Raw genomic sequence first — 23,569 nt, forward strand, 5'->3', positions numbered from 1 at the left:
ATGTCAATGTCTGATTATATTTTTATTCATCACTGGAAAAGAAAGTGATTTAATTGCAGGTAAACAAGAAAAAATAACGTTGTTTTACTCATTAAACCAAATATATCCACAAAAATGCATATTCTAACTAAGGAAAAAGTTAGGATGCCCTACCATCTAAAAACTAGTGTTACCCCCTTTGGCTGAAATAACTTTTTGTAGCCATGTACCAGTCTTTGACATCGGTCTGAAAAAAGTTTGCCCCACTCCTCAACGCAGAATACTTTCAGCTGTCAGATTTTTGAGGAGTTCTTGCATGTACAGCCCGTTTCAAATCACCCCACAGCTTCTCAATGGGATTAAGATCTGGGGTTTGATTCGGCCATTCCAGGACTCTCCATTTCTTTTCAGCCAGTCCTTGGTGGATTTACTGTATGTTTTTGGGTCATTGTCATGTTGCAGGGTCCAGTTTTGCTTCAGCTTTGATTTTTTTCACAGATGATCTCACATGTTCCTCAATCACCCTCTGATAAACAATAAAATTCATGGTGGATTCTATGATGGTAAGCTGGCCAGGTCCTGCTGAAGCAAAGCATCCCCAAACCATGACACTTCCATCTCCATGCTTCATGTTTGGTAAGAGGTACTTTTCCGGGAATGCTGTTTTGGGTTTATGCCAAACATGTCCTTGGTTCTGGTGTCCAAATAATTCAATTTTAGATTCATCTGTCCAAAGAACATTATTCCAGAGGTCCTGGACTTTGTCTACATTTACTCTGGCAAACTTCAGTCTGGCCTTCATCTTCTTCTTGGAAAACAAAGGTTTCCTCCTTGCACACCTCCCATGAAGGTTAAACTTGTGAAGTCTCTCTCTGATTGTAGAAGGATGCACTTTCACATCAACAGTAGCAAGAGCCTGTAGGTCCCGTGATGACATTTTAGAGTTTTTGGAGACTTCTTTTAGCATCTTGCGGTCTGCTCGTGGTGAACTTGCTTGGGCGGCCAGACCTGGGCATGCTGGCAGTTGTTTTGAATGTCCTCCACTTGTAGACAATTTTCCGGACAGTGGAATAGCTGATTTTATATCCTTTTGAGATCTTTTGAAATCCCTTACCAGACTCATAAGCGTCTACAATCTTCTTTCTGAATGCCTCAGACAGCTTTTTTGATCTCACCATGGTGTTTTCTCTCACTTCAACAGTCAGGGGCACACCAAACTAAATGTGAGGTATAAATAAGGCAAGCCTCCTTCAAAACACTGGGTAATGATGTTCGATCATGTACACCTGATGTGATACCCCTGTGTGTGATTTTAGCCATTTTAAGTGGGATTGAATGTGGGGGTTTAATAATTTATTTCTGAAGAGAAATTGCATTTATGTAAAATTTAGGGCTGTCAAAATTATCGTGTTAACGGGCGATATTTAATTTTTTTAAATCAATCGCGTTAAAATATTTGACGCAATTAACGCACATGCCCCGCTCAAACATATTAAAATGACAGCACAGTGTCATGTCCACTTGTTGCTTGTGTTTTTTGGTGTTTTGTCACCCTCTGCTGGCGCTTGGATGCGACTGATTTTATGGGTTTCAGCATCATGAGCACTGTGTAATTATTGACATCAGCAATGGCGAGCTACTAGTTTATTTTTTGATTGAAAATTTTACAAATTTTATTAAAACGAAAACATTAAGAGGGCTTTTAATATAAAATTTCTATAACTTGTACTAACATTTATCTTTTAAGTCTTTCTATCCATGGATCTCTTTTGTTGATTTATTGTTATGATAAACAAATACAGTACTTATGTACAGTATGTTGAATGTATATGTCTGTCTTATCTTTCCATTCCAACAATAATTTACAGAAAATTATGGCATATTTTATAAACGGTTTGAATTGCGATTAATTACGATTAATTAATTTTTAAGCTGTGATTAACTCGATTAAAAATTTCAATCGTTTGACAGCCCTAGTAAAATTATATTTTACTGAAAGTTATAAAAAACTTTTTTTTTTTTTTTCACTTTTAATTGTTTAGTTCTATTACTTGAATCTCTCAAGATTGTTAAAATTGATATTAGGTATCCATATGACCAAATATGTTAGAACACAAACAGGCTTACATAGGGTGTCCTAATTTTTTCATATGGCTGTATATTGGGAAAAAAATATCAGGAAAAAAAACTTTTTAAAAATGTCATACATAAACAAATTCCATGAAAATATGTAAGGAAAAAACATTAAGAAAAAGTACAGTATTACGAATTAACAATAGATATCATGAAAAAAAATAACTATTGGGCACAAATACTAAACAATAAATTACATTACAGTACATTATATTGTATGTTTAAAATAGATGTTTAATATGTCCTACAAAAATCTTCTGTTTGTTAGATAACACTGCATGGGTGCTAACGCGTCGCGGCGGCTGGTCCCAGAGGCAGCAAAGTGTCTTCTACCTTCCCATCACAGTGACGGACGGTGACGCCCCCGCAAAGTCCAGCACATCCACGCTGAGCGTTCGCGTGTGCGCTTGCGACCGCGACGGCAGCGTGGTGACCTGCGACGCCGAAGCTTACAGCCTGCCCGCCGGCCTCGGAAGGGCGGCGCTCATCGCTATCTTGGGCGCCATCCTCGTGCTCCTGGGTGGGTTGCCGAAAGAGTTCTCAGTGTAACTGTTAATGTGTAAATCACGAGTAGTTACAGTGGGTCAAATAAGTATTTAGTCAACCACCAATTGTGCAAGTTCTCCCACTTGAAAATATTAGAGAGGCCTGTAATTGTCAACGTGGGTAAACCTCAACCATGAGAGAAAGAATGTGGAGGAAAAAAAACTGAAAATCACATTGTTTAATTTTTAAAGAATTTATTTGCAAATCATGGTGGAAAATAAGTATTTGGTCAATACCAAAAGTTCATCTCAATACTTTGTTATGTACCCTTTGTTGGCAATAACAGAGGCCAAACGTTTTCTGTAACTCTTCACTCTTCGCTTGGTGTAAGGAAATCAACTGTGGGAGCAATTATTACAAAATGGAAGACATACAAGAACACTGATAACCTCCCTCAATCTGGGGCTCCATGCAAGGCGTCAAAATGATAACAAGAACGGTGAGCAAAAATCCCAGAACCACACGCTGTACCCCTAGTGAATGACCTACAGAGAGCTGGGACCACAGTAACAAAGGCTACTATCAGTAACACAATGCGCCGCCAGGGACTCAAATCCTGCACTGCCAGACGTGTCCCCCTGCTGAAGCCAGTACACGTCCAGGCCCGTCTGCGGTTCGCTAGAGAGCATTTGGATGATCCAGAAGAGGACTGGGAAATGTGTTATGGTCAGATGAAACCAAAATAGAACGTTTTGGTAGAAACACAGGTTCTCGTGTTTAGAGGAGAAAGAATACTGAATTGCATCCGAAGAACACCATACCGACTGTGAAGCATGGGGGTGAAAACATCATGCTTTGGGGCTGTTTTTCTGTAACCAGACCACAAAGACTGATCTGTGTAAAGGAAAAAATGAATGGGGCCATGTATCAAGAGATTTTGAGTGAAAATCTCCGTCCATCAGCAAGGGCATTGAAGATGAAACGTGGCTGGGTCTTTCAGCGTGACAATGATCCCAAACACACAGCTAGGGCAACAAAGGAGTGGCTTCGTAAGAAGCATTTCAAGGTCCTGGAGTGGCCTAGCCAGTCTCCAGATCTCAACCCCTTAAAAAATCTGTGGAGGGAGTTAAAAGTCCGTGTTGCCCAACAACAGGCCCAAAACATCACTGCTCTAGAGGAGATCTGCATGGAGGAATGGGCCAAAATACCAGCAACAGTGTGTGAAAAGCTTGTGAAGAGTTACAGAAAACGTTTGGCCTCCGTTATTGCCAACAAAGGGTACATAACAAAGTATTGAGATAAAATTTAAGTATTGACCAAATACTTATTTTCCACCATGATTTGCAAATAAATTCTTGAAAAATCAAACAATGTGATTTTCAGTTTTTTTTTCCACATTCTGTCTCTCTGTGGTTGAGGTTTCCCATGTTGACAATTACAAGCCTCTCTAATATTTTTAAGCGGGAGAACTTGCACAATTAGTGGTTGACTAAATACTTATTTGCCCCACTGTATCTATCACAGTTAATGTCTACTAACGAGTTCTTTTTTTACATCAGTGATGATCCTGCTCATGCTATCCCTACGCACGCACCGCAAGAAGCCGTACCTCGGCGACCAGGAAGAGAACGTTCACGAAAACATCGTCCGCTACGACGACGAAGGCGGCGGCGAGGAGGACACGGAGGCCTTTGACATCGCCGCCATGTGGAACCCGCAAGTGGTGCGTCCCCACCCGGGCGAGACGCGACAAGACATGCTCCCGGAGATCAGGAGTTTGTCCCGCTACGTCCCGATGGCGAGCACCAGCGTGGGCGGCGTTCACGGCTACGTGCTGTCTAAGCTACTGGAGGCCGACGCCGACCCTTGCGCGCCGCCCTACGACTCCCTGCAGACGTACGCCTACGAGGGCGAGGGATCGATAGCCGAGTCGCTGAGCTCGCTACAGTCGGGCGCGTCGGGCGGGGACCACGAGTACGACTACCTCAACGAGTGGGGACCGCGCTTCAAGAAGCTAGCCGAGATGTACGGAGTGCTGGATGCTAACAATCCTCCAGTGTGGTAGCATCGGCAAACAGCCCGAGAATAACACAAAAGCGCTGAAAGCACTGAATCTGAAACCTTTTGGTGGACTGTGGCAACAAACATCGGATTCTAAAGCACACGTGAAGAAAATAGGTGCCAACTCATCAGGTCTGGAGCGCTAACATATTTGACGACGTCACAAATTGGCGCGTGGACGGAGATTTCAGTTTGGAATGAACGCAAAAGAACAGAGACGGACAAGACGTCAAAGCAGTGCATTGACGGAGATTTCAGGAATTATAGAAATGAACAGAAACGGACGATAAGCAAGTAGTGTTGTACCGATACCATGTGTTGGCTTTTGATAGCGATTCCTACACCCAGCTGTGTGGTATCGGCCGATGCAGTTACTATACCGATACATTTCTTTTAATGCTAAATTACTGTAAGTAATTGCTATCATAGCCTGGTCAGACAACTCATAACTCCAACCGTTGATGGCGCATGCACTGACCTTAAAATAAAGTCTTAACTAGCTTATTTTTAAGCCAATTTTGAAAAAATCCTTTAATCAACGACAAAGTATCTTCTAGTCACTCAGGCGCTAGACGTCCAATCCATCTGAAGTGGGAAGGTTGGCGTATGTTAGTGCCATATCGGTTCAGATACCGATGCTAGCATCATTTTCGGTGCAACACTATTCGCATATCAAGCTAACTTGAAAGCACACGTTAACAAAACAGCGCCAAAAAGGACGCTAACGCTGTCGCGTCGTGTCCGGAACTCAACTTTACATCTATTTATGTCAGAGTTAAATTATTCGCGCTCGCTCAAACGAGATGTTCGGACGAGCCTTTCATTCGGGACACCGTCGTGCCAGCAGAGTTCGACGGAAAGACTCCTTAATCTGCATTAAGTGCCAAATGTATATGTATAAAAAAACAGGATTTCCAACAAAAGAGCACCAAGAGGAAGCAGCAAAATGGTACTTTTTGATCTTTTTACTTGAACATATGTGGGCGCTCATGCTACGCTAACGTAGTGTGTGAATGTCAGTACTTTTTTTGTATTCTTGCTAATAAAACACTAGAAAGCTAGTTTGGTGTCCTGATTATGTTCTGGAATTGTAGTCCATTGATGAGAGACGTCCATTCAAGAGGCGATTGAAAACTAAAAATTCTTTCGTTTTCTACAAGTTGCAATATTATTTATTATCACAGCAGAAGGTTCATTGGATGCCACACGACTGGACGTTTATCTTTGTCAAACGGTGGAGGTTGGTGATACACAAAACGCATCAATGAACATATACACTCCTGGCCAAAAGTTTCGGCACCCCAGCACTTCTGTCAGATAATGCTCAATTTCTCCCAGAAAATGATTGTAATTACAAATGATTTGGTAGTAATATCTTCATTTATTTTGCTTCTAATGAAAAAATAATGAAAAGAAAACCCCCAAAAATCGGCCGGACAAAAGTACTGGCACCCTCAGCCTAATACTTGGTAGCACAACCTTTCAACAAAATAACTGCGAACAACCGCTTCCGATATCCATCAATGAGATTCTTTCAATGCTCTGCTGGAATTTTAGACCATTCTTCTTTGGCTCCAGGTCTCTGAGATTTGAAGGGTGCCTTCTCCAAACTGCCATTTTCAGATCGCTCCACAGGTGTTCTATGGGGTTCAGGTCTGGACTCACTGGCCACTTTACAAGTCTCCAGTGCTTTCTCTCAAACCATTTTCTAGTCTTTTTGAAAGGTCTTTTGGGTCATTGTCCTGCTGGAAGACCCATGACCTCTGAGGGAGACCCTTCTTTCTCACACTGGGCCCTACATTATGCTGCAAAATTTGTTGGTAGTCTTCAGACTTCATAATGCCATGCACACGGTCAAGCAGTCCAGTGCCAGAGGCAGAAAGCAACCCCAAAACATCATGGAACCTCCACCATGTTTGACTGTGGGGACCGTGTTCTTTTCTTTGACGGCCTCGTTTTTTTCCGGTAAACTCGATGTTGATGCCTTTTCCCAAAAGCTTTACTTTTGTCTCATCTGACCAGAGAACATTCTTCCAAAACGTTTTTGGCTTTTTCAGGTAAGTTTTGGTAAACTCCAGCCTGGGTTTTTTATGTCTCTGGGTTAGAAGTGGGGTCATCCTGGGTAGAGAGGTAGATAGAGTCCCTTTTCATTCAGATACCGATGGATAGTACGGGTTGACTTTGTTGTACCCTCGGACTGCAGGACGGCTTAAACTTGTTTGGATGTTAGTCGAGGTTCTTTATCCACCATCTGCACAATCTTTCGTTGAAATCTCTCATCATTTTTTCTTTTCCGTCCACATATAGGGCGGTTAGCCACAGTGCCATGGGCTTTACACTTATTGATGACACTGCGCACTGTAGACAAAGGAATATTCAGGTGTTTGGAGACGGTTGCCTTGAGATTGCCCATGCTTTCTCCCAATTTTACTTCTCAAGTCTTCAGACAGTTCTTTGGTCTTCTTTCTTTTCTCCATGCTCAATGTGGTACACACAGGACAGAGGTTAAGTGAACTTTAACTGATTACCCATGCAAGAGATCAGATTGGTCAAAAGGTGTCCTCTTCATTGGTTGGAAAGAAAACCTGCACCCACTTGGCCCTTTATGGAGTCAGTTTGACACCAGTGCTCTAAAGACTTGGTTCTGATTCGGTTTCTGTCAGTTCTGGTCTGTAGGATAGTCTGGATTTGAGTAATATTGTGAATCCCAAGGTTGCAGACAAGGTTATGAGTTCATCGCTCGTTTTTACGAGTTGTAGCAGTTCGTGTTGCAACTCCCAAGACCAGTTCAGACCAATCTCAAGGCTAGGTTTTGAAAGTCTCAGTCTTGTCTTGGTCTCGATTCGCTAAGACTTGGTTCTGATTCAGTCTCTGTCAGTTCTGGTCTTGAGCATTGTGAGCACTAATGTAAAATCCCGAGTTTGCAGACAAGGTTATGAATTTAAATGAGTTCATCGCTCGTTTTTACGTCTTTGAGGGTTGTAGCATTTTGTGTTGCAACTCTCAAGACTGGTTGAGACCAACCTCGAGGCTAAATTTTGAAAGTCTTAGTCTTGTCTTGCTCTCGACTCTCTAAAGACTTGGTTCTGATTCGGTGTCTGCCAGTTCTGGTCTTCAGCATTGTAAGCACTATTGGAAATCCAGAGTTTTTAGACAAGGTTATGAAATTAAATGAGTTCATCGCACATTTTTACATCTGGGGGGTTGGCGCATTTGGTGTGGCAACTCTCGAGACCGGTTGAGACTAGTCTCGAGACTACATTTTCCGGATATTAGTCTTGTCTTGGTCTTGACTCACTAGAGACATTGTTCTGATTCGATCTCTGTCAGTTCTGGTCTATAGGATAGGGTCGTGAGCATTGTGAGCACTATTGTGAATACCGAGTTTCTCGACAAGCTTATGAATTTAAATCAATTCATCACTTGTAGATGTCCTATCCATCTTGGAGGGTGTCCTTCTTCCCAATTCTAATGGATCGGACATCTATCCCCATCGATGGCGTACAATGGGTTACGGCTCTGAGTACAATCGTTAGGTACTACAACAAAGAAAGACATCACCTTTTGCGTTCTAACACCGTGACTTTATTGACAACACGCACAGTCCAAATCTCTTAGAGGACGGATGAACTCGAGCTAATCATGAACTAACCAACCGATCGGTTGAGCCTCGAGTCTATAATAACAAAAGGTTCGAGGACGGACCGGATTAGGAAAAGTTTGGGAATGTTTAGTCTCCAAAGAGTCTGCTGGATCATCCGCAGGAGATGACGGTGAAGCGCTTGGAGATGCACGACATGTTGTGCAGAACGATACCTAGCAGAAACAGCAGCACGCAAGCCACCAGCACCACCGTGCACACGCCGGACCACGTGGAACCCTTCGGTACGCTGGCCCTTCGCTGCCCTTCGCCGTTATCGTCCTCTGAAACGGCGCCTAAGGCTTGCTCGGGAATTGTCACTATAGCCATGCCCTTCTGCCCGCCACCTGGCAGGAAGCGGCAGCCGGCCGGCACCCGCTCGTCCTCAGCGGGCGGCGGCAGCATGTAGCAACCGCTACCGGGCATACGGATGTAGACGGGCGTGCGATCCGAGGCATGCGGAATAGCCGCCGCCGCGTCGGGGTCGTCAGGCAAGTGCGCCACAGATAGGCCCGCCGGTAGCTTGGTGACGCTGCGACACCACGGGCAACGGATCTCCTTGTGGCCGCTACGCATCTGCGATAGGCACACCGAACAGCACGTGTGCCTGCAATCCAGGAGTTTGGGGCGCCGGCGCGGGCTGAAGTAGTTGAAGCAGATCTGGCATTCCAGCAGGGAATCATGGGAAAGAGTCTCCATGATTACAGGGAAAAATAATATCCTGAGCCAAAGTACAAAATTTACTCCAGTAGGCGTCCTGAAAAAATCCGCGACGGGACGTCAGGAATCGATGGTGCCGACATGCTCCCCGGTCTGCAAAAACACATGAAAAATTACTAAATTTGAACTAGAAGCAAATGATTCTTTTCAGTGTTAGCGCCTGCGGTCGGTTGGGAGTTTGTTCAAAAAGTGCTGAGTCACAAGTCACTCGCGATTGAGCGTGAAATACGCAGAGTCGGCACTTGAGACGCTTCGACGCCTGTGAAAATTATCGGAAAGGGAAACGATGAAAAACGCGCTTTCAAAAAAAAAAAGAAAAAAATCAACATCACTCCATTATGTCCTCTTTTCTCTTCAGTCGTTTGCTCTTTTTCTATTTTCCACGTGTCTTCCTCTCTTATGTGTTTTCAATACCTTCATCTTTCTTCCTTTCTACTTATATTTCTCTCTTCCATCTGCTTCTTCTCCTCGTTCTCATTTCTTCTCTCTCTTCTTTCCATCTTTCCTCCTTCTTTCCTATTGCATCCCTTGTCTTTCCTCCTCTCATTCTTCCTCACTTGCTTCTCTTTCCCTTTTCCTTTCCCCACTTTCATTCGTCTTTGTTATCTCTCTTTTGTCAGGTCTTTTTCTTTCATTTCTTTCAAAAAAAATGTACCATTTTTTTAACCCTTTCCTTATTAGTTAGGAGTTTTTTTTTTTAATTAACACTGTTAGTACTTCTACTAAGTACTATAATTACTTATGTATTCCTCCAATGCTTTATGTATATTTGTTAAAAATAGATTCAGGCATCAAGGGGTTAACATTATTTCATGGCAAATAACTATAAAAAAATATAATATAAAATAAAATAATAAAATAATAAAAATATAAAATATTTTTTAATTTGAATAATAATTTGCTTAATTATTTTTTTTTTCATCAAAATATTTTTTGTTTAAAATTAAAGAATTTAATTGAAATTGAAATACAGTGATCCCTCGTTTTTCGCAGTTAATGGGGACCGGAACCTGCCACGATAAATGTTTTTTAAGCACTTCAAATGTATTAAGTACTGTAATTTTCGGACTATAAGCCACTACTTTTTCCCTTCATTTTGAATCCTTTTGAATGCGGCTTATTTGTTGATTTATTTGGGTTAATAGGTAACACTTTATTTGACAGCGGCGTCATAAGACCGTCGTAATTATGACATGACACTATTATGGGCATTACTGAATGCTTATGACAGATGTCATTAACTCATTCACTCCCAGCCATTTTCACCGGAGCAAGGCCCTTCGCTCCCGGCCATTTTACTGGATTTTGACTGATTTTGCAAGGCCCACAAAAAATTCTGTTTTATTGCTATATAAACATGGAACCCACCAGAAGAAAGATTAGACTCTCTTCTTTCAGCAGAAAAAAAAGTAAGTTCATATCTTTTTCCATTCTTTAGAAATCAGCATTAGAAAATAGCTTAGTTTGAGCAATTTTCCAATTTCTGATGAAAAAAACTGAGAAAATGAGCTTTTTGTAAACGCAAAAATTTCAAACATAACTGACTTTAACATGGCTATTTTTTGCTTCAGTGACATCCCAAACATCTGAATAATGTTTTCCTTTTACAAAATAACATGAACAACCAGCCACATAGAGCTTTTGATAGCAAAGTAACAATTTATTCACACTTACCTAACTGAGAGATGACGTTTGGTGGCTGCGACAGCGGTTAAACTTTTCCCTCATTGCCGACTGTCTCGTAAAGATGGATTTTTTTTGGTCTTTTTTTTGTGGTGACCACTGTCTCGTTCGCCTGGGGAACTTATGTTCCTGGGGGGGAACTGGTTTGGCCGTGCGCGTTTCCGTGCAGGACACTCGAGCGTGCGGTGGACCTGAGCAGCAAGCTGCGGAGGGGCTCTGCTAACTTCCCTAATAAAGTTGTACTGTTTGAATTGGGTTGTGGGGTCTTAACAAATGCGCTACTGCCCTCCAGTGGCCAGTTTTATTGCTTTAAAATTGGTCTTGAGGCTTATTTTTTGTTTCGGCGATAGATCGGAAGCTCTAGATGCTTCTTGTACAAAAAAACGCAAAGACGTATAAATATGTTTGTGGGACAGTTAAGCATTTAAAAATAGAACGTCTTTATACGTTTCTGGGAGCAAATGAGTTAAGTGTCATCCAGCAAGTTATGCCACTAACTCCATTTATGTCCAGCTTAGATCTTTTACATCCATTCAAATGTGAGAAAATTTGCCGGATAACACTAAAACATCTGTTATGAGCATTCATTAATGCTCATTACAGTCTCATGTCATAATTATGATGGTGTTTTGACAGTTTTATGGCGCCGCTGTCAAATAAAGTGGTACTAAATACCACAGCAAGTAATTAGTGAAACAACTGGAACAGTAACTGAAGAAATAATTAGGACAGAACATGAATTTTGACTGTTATTTACATCTGTAGCGCTGCAATGCATGCTAGGAGGCATGCTGGACAACAACAGTGTTGACAGCAGGTGGCAGCAGAGGTTGACTGTCTCCCCCAACGGAGCAGTGATGGACAAATGAAGCTTCTTGAAGCAATGAAGCTTTGCAGCCAATTAGTTTTCAAAGCTGCCTGGTGGTCTTATGACAGTTTTATGATGCTGCTGTCAAATAAAGTGTTATATTTTGGTGTAATTATCTCATAATACAGTGAGGACATGAACAAATGTCGTTTTCGTGTAAAATTTAGTGCATGGCGGCTTATAGTCAGGTGCGCCTTATAGTGCGAAAATTACAGTATGATAATTTTTAAACATGTTACTGTCCCACCAAATTATTTTTAAACAAGAATAAAGTACAAGCATGTTTGTCTTTGTTAAATGCTTCATTGAGTGAGTCCAGTCAAATCTGCTTAAGCTGCTCACATACGCACAATGAGTTGCCACAGCAACTGTTTAGCAAGTTAAACGATTGCCGCATGTGTCGTTTTGAAGCTCCGGCTTCCAATCATCTGTGGCAACATCAAACCTTAATGTCTGTCAATCATTGTTAACTTTAATAAGCAACTCCAGTGCACTGCCTGACCAACAAAGAGCAGCAGGAGGGAAAGTGAGACTATCAGCTCGGGACAGCTAATATGTATCTTTAATTGAAAAAAAAAAATCCATGATGCACTGAGGGCGGGAAGTTTGAAGCGCAAAGCAGCGACGGGTCACTGTAATTTGAAAATATGATAATAAAATTACAATTAAATTAAAAATAATTCATTTAAAAAATATTTTTGAATAATTGGCTTCAGTTTTCAACTAGAGTTGCCGATGATATCTGCCGATAAAAGCCTTTTTAATTGATATTGGATAATATCAACATCTTTTTTTTCATTATCGGTTTTGGGCCGATATGCATGTTGCTTTCAAAGTGAATGTGTAGCCTTCTGCCTTTGTACAAGGGCTGGTCACAGCTTAGCACAACAGTTATGCTTATTGACCATTATTCTTCAAACTAAGATGCTTTGGATTTGTTATTTGAGCAGACCATTTGCATTCATGGTGCAGAAATTAAATGAACAATTTATAATTGAAAAATAATGGTGTGTGATGTGATATCAGTTTGATATCGGATTTCTGGAGTTGAACAATATCGGGAGATCAGCTAAAAAGTCATTATTGGACAGCTCTATTTTCAACCTTAGTTTATTCATATATTGTATTTGGGTGTAGCCCCAATATATTCAATAGCAAAATATAGCACAGCTATTTATGTATTTTTTTGGCTGCCACTTGACTATGAATAATTATACCAGAGGCTAGTCGTGACGTCAGCGTGTGCAGGTGGCACACACACTCCCCGGGGGCCTCCACGTACAACCCGCCAAAGGGAAAGTTAAAAATAACCCCAAGCTTTCACACGTGTTAGGACGCAGCAAAATACCTGCGAGAAAGAAACACCTCGTTAAAACGCGAGCCCCCGCTAGCTAAAAATGTCATCCAAATGTCACGCGCGCCAACGCTTCTCCTCGTTGGACACGCGCCCTAAAAAAAACGAGATGACAACGACTAATTCCCGCCGCCATGAAGGTCAATCATTCCTGAAATCGACTAATAAACATTAATTGCCGCACTTTATGACACTGCGTTTTCTCTTGAACGTCTGCCAACGTAGCACGGGTGCTAATTCTTGCCTTTGTCGGCGGAGACGCTACAATGCAAGGCTTTATGAAGGTCATTCAATTAAAAGCCGATGCTAAGTGCGCTGTAAAAAAAAAAAAAAGAAAGAAAAAAAAATAAGTAACTCGCTCACTGGAAGCTGTTAGAGATGCTCATGTATAAACCGAATGAATCAATCTACTTTCATTAAAAACTAAATATTTACTGATTTGATTTTTTTTACCTCCCTCGCTGCCTCATAACACGAAATACCACGCTTACGATAATCTCATGTTATGCTGATGCCACAAGGATCAATACGTGAGGCAGAAAATGAATCGATGATGTTCTACGATAAAACTTTAGCTAACTTTGTAATATGAAACAGAAAAGGTGATTAAATTTTGCAGTGATGAGGTCAAATGTCAAAGGTCAAAGAGGTCAGGAAAGGAATTTCTTGATAGTTTGATAGCAGATAAGCCTATATAATGCAAATGTGCAGGTTGGGTGACATGAGATGAGAAGGGAAAGCGTCAAAGGTCACAGAGGTCAGAAAAGGAATTTCATGATTGTTTGATAACAGATTAGCGGATTTAACTCAAACGTGCAGGTTGGGTGACATGATAAGTGAAAGGGTCAAAGATCACAGAGGTTTGAAAAGGAATTTCGTGATAGTTTGATAACAGATTAGTTGATTTAACTCAAATGTGCAGGTTGGGTGACATGATGAGAAGGGAAACCGTCAAAGGTCACAGAGGTCAGAAAAGGAATTTCATGATAGTTTGATAAGAGATTAGCGGATTTAACTCAAATGTGCAGGTTGGGTGACATGATAAGTGAAAGGGTCAAAGATCACAGAGGTCAGAAAAGGAATTTTGTGATAGTTTGATAACAGATTAGCTGATTTAACTCAAATGTGGAGGTTGTGTGAAATGATGAGAAGTGAGAGGCTCAAAGGTCACAGAGGTCAGAAAAGGAATTTTGTGATAGTTTGGCAACAGATTAGCCTATTTAACGCATATGTGCAGGTTGGGTGACATGATGAGAATTGAAAAGGACAAAGGTCACAGAGGTCAGAAAAGGAATTTCGTGACGTCTGATAAAAGATTAGCCTATTTAAAGCAAATTTGCAGTTTGGGTGACATAATGAGAAGTGAAAGGGTCAAAGGTCACAGAGGTCAGGAATTTCATGATAGTGTGACAATAGATTAGACTATTATACGCAAATGTGCAGGTTGGGCGACATGATGAGAGGGGAAAGTGTCAAAGGTCACAGAGGTCAGAAAAGGAATTTTGTGATAGTTTGATAACAGATTAGCCTACTTCACGCAAATGTGCAGTTTGGGTGACATGATAAGTGGGTGAAAGGCTCAAAGATCACAGAGGTCAGAAAAGGAACTTCATGATAGTTTGATAACATATTAGCTGATACAACTCAAATGTGGAGGTTGGGTGACATGATGAGAATTGAAAAGGACAAAGGTCACAGAGGTCAGAAAAGGAGTTCCATGATGTTTGATAAAAGATTAGCCTATTTATAGCAAATGTGCAATTTGGGTGACATAATGAGAAGTGAAAGGATCAAAGGTCACAGAGGTCAGAAAAGGAATTTCATGATAGTTTGACAACAGATTAGACTATTATACGCAAATGTGCAGGTTGAGCGACATGATGAGAAGGGAATGGGTCAAAGGTCACAGAGGTCAGAAAAGGAATTTTGTGATAGTTTGATAACATATTAGCCTATTTCACGGAAACGTGCAGGTTGGGTGACATGATAAGAAGTGAAAGGGTCACAGAGGTCAGAAATATGGTGATTTTGAATTTGAATTCTGCTCTCTCAGCATTCTCCGTTAGTTTCAGTTTTTAATAAATAACATATTTTGAAAAAAATCAATAAAAGAGAGAATATTTGTTTTGCCTTTTTTAATGTAGACAAAAAAAATCAAAGCAAATTATTATCAAGAATATATATATATTTTTTTTGCTATTTTATCATTTAAAAAAATAACAATAAAATTTAAATGAATAGATTTTTTTTTTTTTAGTTTCAAAACCATTCTAAATGAATAAAAATTAAATAGCACTGAGGGAGCAGACCTATGCCAGAAATTAGTTTTTCTGACATCTGTGACCTTTGACATGATGACCTCAAAATGTAATCACCTATTCTGTATCATCTTACAAACATATCCTAATAGTTCTTTAATAAACCCTTTCTCTGTTCTTGAGTTATCTTGAACACAAACATCCAAACAAACCACATATTTATTTAGAAGCTCAAAAAAGAAGATTTGGACAATTTTTAGATGAACTACAGTATGTCTCTAAACGATTAATCGACTATTAAAAGAGTCATCCCATCCATTTAGAAAGGATTAGACGTCTATTGCTGTCTACGGCTCTGAATCGTGATCACTCTCTTCTCGCACGTCTCTATCTTCATTCACCACATCACCTCCGCCTGATTGTTTTCCCAGAGCAGCATCCCGCCAATTAAAAAACTGAATGATTCCGTGCTCGCGCAGCAGGAGGCGGCGCTGCAGCAGGGGGGGCAACCAAACCGCAGGGCTTCTATCTCATTAGCGGCGTCTTTGTTCCGCGTGGCAGTCGGGCGGGAAGTCTTTCAATAACATTTCGTTATGCCGGCATCCCAGGTGCGAACTCCAAAGCAGGTTTAATACGCAATCCAATTCACGCAAGCGGCACGGGTGTGAGGAAACTTTGAACACTGAGTATGGTTAGATTAGGGGTGTGACAATATATCAAAATAGTGATATATCGCAATAAGTTTTTCTATATCCCCAAAAGTTTATCGATATGCACTAAGAATCATTATATTGTTTCCAAAATGTGTTACTGTTAAAAAATAATAATAATCATAAAATTTGTACTAGAACAGTGTCTATGTTAACTCGACATCTGTAGCGCCGTCAACAGAACAATGGCAATTTTTTAGTTTAGGAATTCCGCACTTTTTGTTGTATTTTCCAAGATTACATACAGTCCCTGACAAAAGTCTTGTCGCTTTTCCATTTTGTAGAAACAATTGCTAATAACCTGACTTTTAATCATTCAATTGGTTTCAGAAATGGCTCATATGAAAGCTAAGACCCTCCCAAATGATGTTGAATGTACAAAAATATATTTGTTTCACTGAAAAAAGATTTATCATTTAATGAAGACATAAAAGTCAAATTTTGGCAAGACAAAAGTTTTGTCGCCTACAGAAAGTAGTGTGAAAATTGCACAAAGAATCTACTTCAAATACAAAAATGTGTTACATAACATAAGTGAATTAAGTAGTGGTGCTGTGAGATTCAAATTTTATATTTTGTATGACTTCCATGGGCTTCGGCAAGGATTCATACAATTTATTGATGAAATCATCAGGAACATCAAATAAAAGCAGTCTTGCATGCCTCCCAGAGTTCATCAAGATTCTTGGGTTTCGTCTTCCATGCTTTCTCTTTCATCCTGTTCATGTCTGGTGACTGGGCTGGCCAGTCCTGGAGGATCTTGATCTTCTTTGCCTTGAGGAATCTTGAGGTAGATATTGAAGTATGCGATGGAGCACCATCCTGCTGCAGAATTTGTCCCTTTTTATGGTTAGGAATGTAAGAGGCAGCTAAGATTTGTTGGTATTTCAGACTATTTATGTTGCCTTCCACCCTGCAAGTCTCTCGCACACCCCCATACTGGATGCAACCCCAGACCATGATTTTTCCACCACCAAACTTCGCTGTTTTGTGGCAAAAGGTGGATTTTTCAGATGAATCTTCCATTGAATTACACCACAGTCGCCGTATACTGTATACTGCAGGAGACCTACTGGAGCCCGCATGGATCTGAGATTCACTCAGAAAACAGTGAAGTTTGGTGGTTACATAATTACCAAAACCATGGTCTGGGGTTACATCCAGTATGGGGGTGTGCGAGTGATCTGCAGGGTGGAAGGCAACATAAATAGTCTGAAATACCAACAAATAGGGTTGTTCCGATCAAGTTTTTTTGCTCCCGATCCGATCCCGATCGTTTTAGTTTGAGTATCTGCAGATCCCGATATTTCCCAATCCGATTGCTTTTTTTTTTGTTCCCGATTCAATTCCAATCATTCCCGATAATTTTTCCCGATCATATACATTTTGGCAATGCATTAAGAAAAAAATGAATAAAACTCGGACGAATATACGTATACATTCAACATACAGTACATAAGTACTGTATTTGTTTATTATGACAATAAATCCTCAAGATGGCATTTACATTATTAACATTCTTTCTGTGAGAGGGATCCACGGATAAAAAGACTTGTGACTTTGCATATTGTGACTAAATATTGCCATCTATTGTATTGCGCTTTCAGTAAATGATACTGTAGCCATGCCCAAATGCATGATGGGAAGTGGAACCATGACTGTGCGTAGTGCTACCAATTGATATATCTTCTCTGTGTTGGGAAATAACATAAGGTGTTTAGAAAAAGCTACCTTGCTTCCCCACATTGCTTCCCATGATATTCTAATCGTAGGGAGAGGGATTGTAAGGCTTTAGCCAATTAAAAAAAGGCTCCAAAGGCTGCCAAAATTCACTCTACTCATTTTACGCTGCCTTTTATCTCTCTATTTAGGTAAAATTGGCGGCATTACAGAATGAGCGCAAAAATGCATGAGTGGGTCGTGCAGTGCATGCATTAATTGCGTTAAATATTTTAACGTGATACATTTTTTTTTAAATTAATTACCGCCGTTATCGGGATAAATTTGATAACCCTACCTTAAGCCTAAACTAAAGACTCTGGATGAGTGTAACATATTATGTCTGTAACGTTAAATAGAATTAGAAAACGATTTAATTAAAAAATATATATATATATATTTAAAAAAGGCATGGCCGATATTTTTTTGCCGATTCCGATACTTTGAAAATGACGCGATCGGACATCTCTACCAACAAATCTTAGCTGCCTCTTACATTTCAAACCATAAAAAGGGACAAATTCTACAACAGGATGTGCTCCATCGCATACTTTAATCTCTACCTCAAAGTTCCTCAAGGCAAAGAAGATCAAAATCCTCCAAGACTGGCCAGTTAATTAAATATTATTAATATTATTGTGTATTACTATTATTTTCATGTACTTATTTATTCCCTGATGTATATTTGTTAAATTTAAATTCCGGCATGAAGGGGTTAAATCGAAATTCATCAAGCCGCTATCATTTCTATCTCAGTCACGCCTAAAGATAAGAATTTTCTATTTTTTTCCATCCCTCCTTTTCCCATCTGGCAGGTCGCCGCCCTCTTCCTCATTAGCCAAGGTCAACGACGCTCATCATCATCCTCCTCATCGTCACGCACCGTGACCTCAGTTGCACTTAACTGACGATGATAGACGTCCAATCACCCTTCTGAATTTTAATGAGTCTATCACTAGTTTATCACTAGTAGACGTCCAATCCATCTGAAGTGGGAGGGTTAGTAGCAGGGGTGTGACAACATATCGAAAAGGTGATACATCACGACACTTTGTAGTCCGAAACATGAAACATTTGCAGTCCCCAACTCATTGCTTGACATTGGTTGCCACTGACGGCCATAGACGTCCAATTTGTTTGAAGTGGGAGGGATGGCAGTGAATGAACGAATGTTCATTCGCTGCCACCCTCCCAGTTCAAACGGATTGGACGTCTACTAGCAATAAACTCACAGCAGAACGAGGAAAATAGTGTTTTTCTGTTAGTTGTATTGTAAAGTGACATTCTTTACATTTGCTGCCAACCCTCCCACTTCAAATAGATTGGATGTCTAGCCAGATCAACTGCAGACAATGTGAGTGATACAGATCAACTGAGGTACTCAAGACAATCAATGGAAAGAACAGACAAAATCAATAGAGGTAATCTAGGGACAATACATCAGTGACTAACTAAATCATTCAAATTTAATTCATTCTCATCTCATGATCATGATTCAAACGGTTTGGAGTAAACTCGTGACTGAACATGCTTACAGCCTTTCTTGTTTTGCTCGACTAAGCCCCGCCCACCTCCTTAACGGCAATGAAAAACGGACCAAACTGGTTAAGAAATTGCCGGGAATGGCAAAAAAAAAGGGAAGCAACATAAAATGGGGGTTGAGGCGATGCAAATGAAGCGCAGGTGCGAGGAGAGAAGTTTAAAATGGGAAATGAGGCTCATTAGCGCTGTATGCTAATTAGGAAAAGTGTTGATGGATGGAAAATAAGTCTACTTTTAGCTTTATTTGACGTATTCGTGGGTATATTAGCATGATGGGATTCTTACATTTGAACGTTTACATGGATTGGATTGACGATGCGTTTATGTTATTCAAGACACAAATGACTCTGAATTGATGTGATGTAATCAAGAATCGCATTTACATGCCTAACATTTTTAGAAAACGCAAAAATTTTTATTAAAGGATAATTTTTAAAAGATTACAGGTTATATGTCCTTATATCATTATGAATCATTCATTAATTACATACTTTACAAATAAATACTATATTTAGATGTTTATATACCTGAATAATAACAATAATAAAATGTAAAAAAAATAACAATAATAATAATAAAATTAAAAATAAATTAATTATACTTAAATAAAAAAGTCTCACTAAAATATGGCGTGGGTTAGATTTACTTTTTAGATCTATTTAAAAGAAAAATTACATAACATTTTGAAAAATAATTATTAGAATAATATTAAATAAAAATAAATGAATAAATATAAAGAAAAATAATAAATTAAAAATAATGATGAATGAAAATTAAAAATGATGAAGTATTTTCTTTAACGAAAGGATTTCAAGTTATATTTATTTAAAAATATATATACTGTATATAAAAAAAATCACATAGACAAAATTACCTAAAGAAAAGAATATATAAAAATCCATTTTAAAGAAAAAATACATTAAAAAATAATATTAAATAAAAATAAATAAATAAACAAAACAAATTTAAAATTAAAAATAAGGATTTCATTAATAAAAATTCAAATTGATGAAAAATGTGGCATTTTGTTTTATGAAAGGCTTTCAAGTTATATTTATTTCAAAAAATAAATATATTTGTTTATATACAAAATAAATCAAATAGACAAAATGACCTACATAAAAGAATATATAAAAATCAATATAAAAGAAAAAATATATTTAAAAAAAATAATAGTAAATAAAAATGAATAAAGAAATATAGAGAAAAACAAATTTTAAATTAAAAACAAATAATGATTTAATTAATAGTACTTAAAATTGATGAAAGATGTTGTATTTTGTTTAATGAAAGGCTTAAAGTTATATTTATTTTTAAAAAATCTGTCTCATATATATATATATATATATATATATATATATACACACACACAAAAATCAATTTGACAAAATGACCTAAATAAAAGAATATATAAAAATCTATTTAAAAGAAAAATTACATTAAAAAAATAATATTGAATAAAAATAAATAAATAAATATAAAGAAAAATTAATTTTAAATAAAAAATAATGATTTAATTAATGAAAATTAAAATTGAGAAAAGATGTTGTATTTTGTTTAAAGAAAGGCTTTCAAGTTATATATATATATTTTTTTTAATATATATATATATATATATATATATATATATATATACATATATATACATACAAAAAAAGTCGAATAGACAAAATTATCTAAATAAAAGAATATATAAAATAATAACTTAACAAGGTCAAATTATTACTTTTTTAATTCTTGAGTCATTTTTTTATATTTGCGCATAAACAATAATATTTAAATAACATTTGGGGGGAAAAAAAGCTTGTTTTTTCCAAGCAAAATCCCCAAGACCTTACTTCGTTAATATTAACTTTAAAAGATACAAATAAAAAAATATATATTTATATTAAAAATGTATTTAAAAGCTGATTATGCAGTATTTACTTGACCAAAAGCTGCAAGTTATATCAACCTTTAAAAAGAAATAAAATACAACGTAAAATAAAAAATAAATAAATGATTAAAATGTATGTTTGTAAAAATGTATTCGTTATTTTTTCCAAGCAGGAAACGTTGCACCACTTTTACCACGATCCCTGCCCTCCACCATGTTTGTTTTTCTGTATTCATCAACAAAAAAATCTCCTTAGGGGGCACTAATTACATTCCATCAGTGGCAACTACAGGAGTTCCCAAGACGCATTTGGCCCCCGGGGGGCCTCCCTGACCACTTAGCTCATGTTTCCACCAGTCCAAAGTAACGCCTTGCTTGAGATTGTGGGGAAAACAACAAAGAAGGGAATGTTTGGCATGTTCTCTAACTTCCAAACATCTCATTTCACACACACACATTGTCAAAATGATGGATTTGAAGCAAAAAATTAGCAGTGCTAAAACTCAGTAATCTTGTAAACTACATTGTAGTCACCCTTATAAATATTTAACTCATTTAGCAGCCATTGACGGCGCTAGACGTCCAATCCCTTTGCGAGCTGCCACCCTCCCAGTTCAAAGGGATTGGGCGTCTACCACTGATAAACTCAATGAATAACGGACCCCAAATAATTAGACGTCTATCAGCGTCTATTTCGTCCTAGTGTGACCTTCCATTATTCCAACTCGAGAACACAGGGATGCCCCGACAACAAAAATCTACCACATCATAACGACTTTTAACTTTTGTCTACAATGAGGACGCAAACGGACAGCATCTTTGCGTCTTGTGTTCCAGACACAACAAACGCACGCGCAGACGAACGACAGTAAATAAAGACGAGGAGAGAACTGAGAAGGAGGAAAGGAGGAAGAGACTCACGTCGTGCGTGCGTGTCTTCGTCTTTCCAGTCGTCGTGTGGACCGTGAAGTCGACACAATAACATAAGAGGAACACACAAAGCGGGCAGGAGGAAGCACAACACGGTAAGCGACTAAGCGGGCGGTCGGTGGACACGCCTTCCGTGCTGTTGCGCATGCGCACATGGGAGAGCGCAGGTTGCGCAAGGTAGAAGGGTCGAGGGTTTTTTTATGGCAGGTAGCGGTGTGATAATGTGGTTGCAAAAGTGTGCGCTCCCTCCTCGACTGGCGCACAAGGAGTGGCGGAATTAAATTGAAATATTGGATATAAGGGATATTTTATTTTATTTTTTAAAAACTGTCTTCAAACATTTTTTTATGTGTTAATGTAGTTATTAAAATTATTTTATCCATTGATTTATTTTTATTATATATATTATCAAAATATATATGTTATTATTATTATCATTTATTGAATTTAAATTAAAATTACATTGACTTATTTCAATTTGTATGTATCATTTTGTTTGAATATTTGTATGCTTATTTTATTTTGTATTTACCTATTTGTTGTCCTATTTATTTTTCATTCAATTTTCATTCTTTTAGTTCAATACTTATTTATATTGATTTATTTCATTTTTATATTTATGTATTCCTGCTTTTATAGTCAAATGAAAATTTTAAAAAATAAATTTATATTTTTACATATTTCTTTATTTCTGCTTTTATAATTATTATATTAATATATACATATACATTTATTTTAGAATACATGTATTTTAATTATTTTTATGTCTTTCAAGTTTTATTTTAATTTTTTTCAATTGATTTCAAAGATTTTTTAATTTGCTTATGTAGTTAATTATTACATTAATTTTATTATATACAGTATATTATTCAAGAATATTTATCATTTTTATTATTTATTACATTCAAATTAAAATTACATTTACTTATTTAAATTTGTATACATACTTTTGTTTCAATATTTGTATATGTTTATTTTATTTTGTATTTACTTGTTTTCCTTTTTATTTTTCACGCGAGTTTTATTCTTTTAGTTCAAAATTCATTTATATTGTTTTATCTCATTTTTATATTTATGTATTTCCGCTTTAATAGTCTAAATAAAAAATTTAAAAATTAAGTCTATATTTTTCATTTATTTCAGCTTTTATAATTATTATATTAACATAAACATATATTTTTTAAAATACATGTATCTTTTATCAATTTTTATGTCTTCCAAGGTTTATTTCATTTTTGCAATTGATTTCGAATATCTTTTAATGTGTTCACTGTATATGTGTATTATTCCAATGTGTACAGTGTATCACAAAAGTGAGTACCTCCCTCTTCACATTTCTGCAGATATTTAAGTATGTCTTTTCATGGGACAATACTGACAAAATGGCACTTTGACACAATGAAAAGTAGTCTGTGTGCAGCATATATAATAGAGTTAATTTATTTTCCCCTCAAAACTAACTCAAAATTTAGCCAGTAATATCTAAACCCCTGGCAACAAAAGTGAGTACACCGCATGGGAACTATGTACATCCCTAAATGTCCAAATTGAGTACTGCTTGACATTTTCCCTCCAAAATGTCAGGTGGCACGTTACAGGAGTGCTGTCAG

General features: G+C 37.9%; 2 protein-coding genes across 4 annotated transcripts in view; one reads left to right on the top strand and one right to left on the bottom strand.

The window, feature by feature from the left end:
* The window catches only part of LOC130908490 (cadherin-20-like), a 116,040-nt gene extending 110,070 nt beyond the window's left edge, over positions 1–5,970 (top strand). The window contains exons 1-3 of one of the 3 annotated variants that reach the window (XM_057823952.1): positions 373–615; positions 2,381–2,632; positions 4,158–5,968. In XM_057823952.1, the coding sequence (XP_057679935.1) occupies positions 525–615; positions 2,381–2,632; positions 4,158–4,663 (849 nt within the window). In that variant the 5' untranslated portion in view covers positions 373–524 and the 3' untranslated portion in view covers positions 4,664–5,968. Of the gene's footprint in view, positions 1–372; positions 616–2,380; positions 2,633–4,157 lie in introns of those variants that run through there. The other 2 variants (XM_057823950.1, XM_057823951.1) reach the window with 2 other exon arrangements.
* Positions 5,971–6,451: 481 nt separating this feature from the next.
* Positions 6,452–22,086, bottom strand: rnf152 (ring finger protein 152). Its single transcript, XM_057823956.1, has 2 exons — positions 21,951–22,086; positions 6,452–9,112 (listed from the first exon to the last, which is right to left on the bottom strand). Exon 2 carries the CDS (start codon positions 8,996–8,998, stop codon positions 8,414–8,416), a length of 585 nt encoding a protein of 194 aa, XP_057679939.1. The 5' UTR covers positions 8,999–9,112; positions 21,951–22,086; the 3' UTR covers positions 6,452–8,413.
* Between the last annotated feature and the right edge of the window lie 1,483 nt (positions 22,087–23,569).

Source organism: Corythoichthys intestinalis, chromosome 20 (genome assembly GCF_030265065.1).
Source record: "Corythoichthys intestinalis isolate RoL2023-P3 chromosome 20, ASM3026506v1, whole genome shotgun sequence".
Lineage (NCBI taxonomy): Eukaryota > Metazoa > Chordata > Actinopteri > Syngnathiformes > Syngnathidae > Corythoichthys > Corythoichthys intestinalis.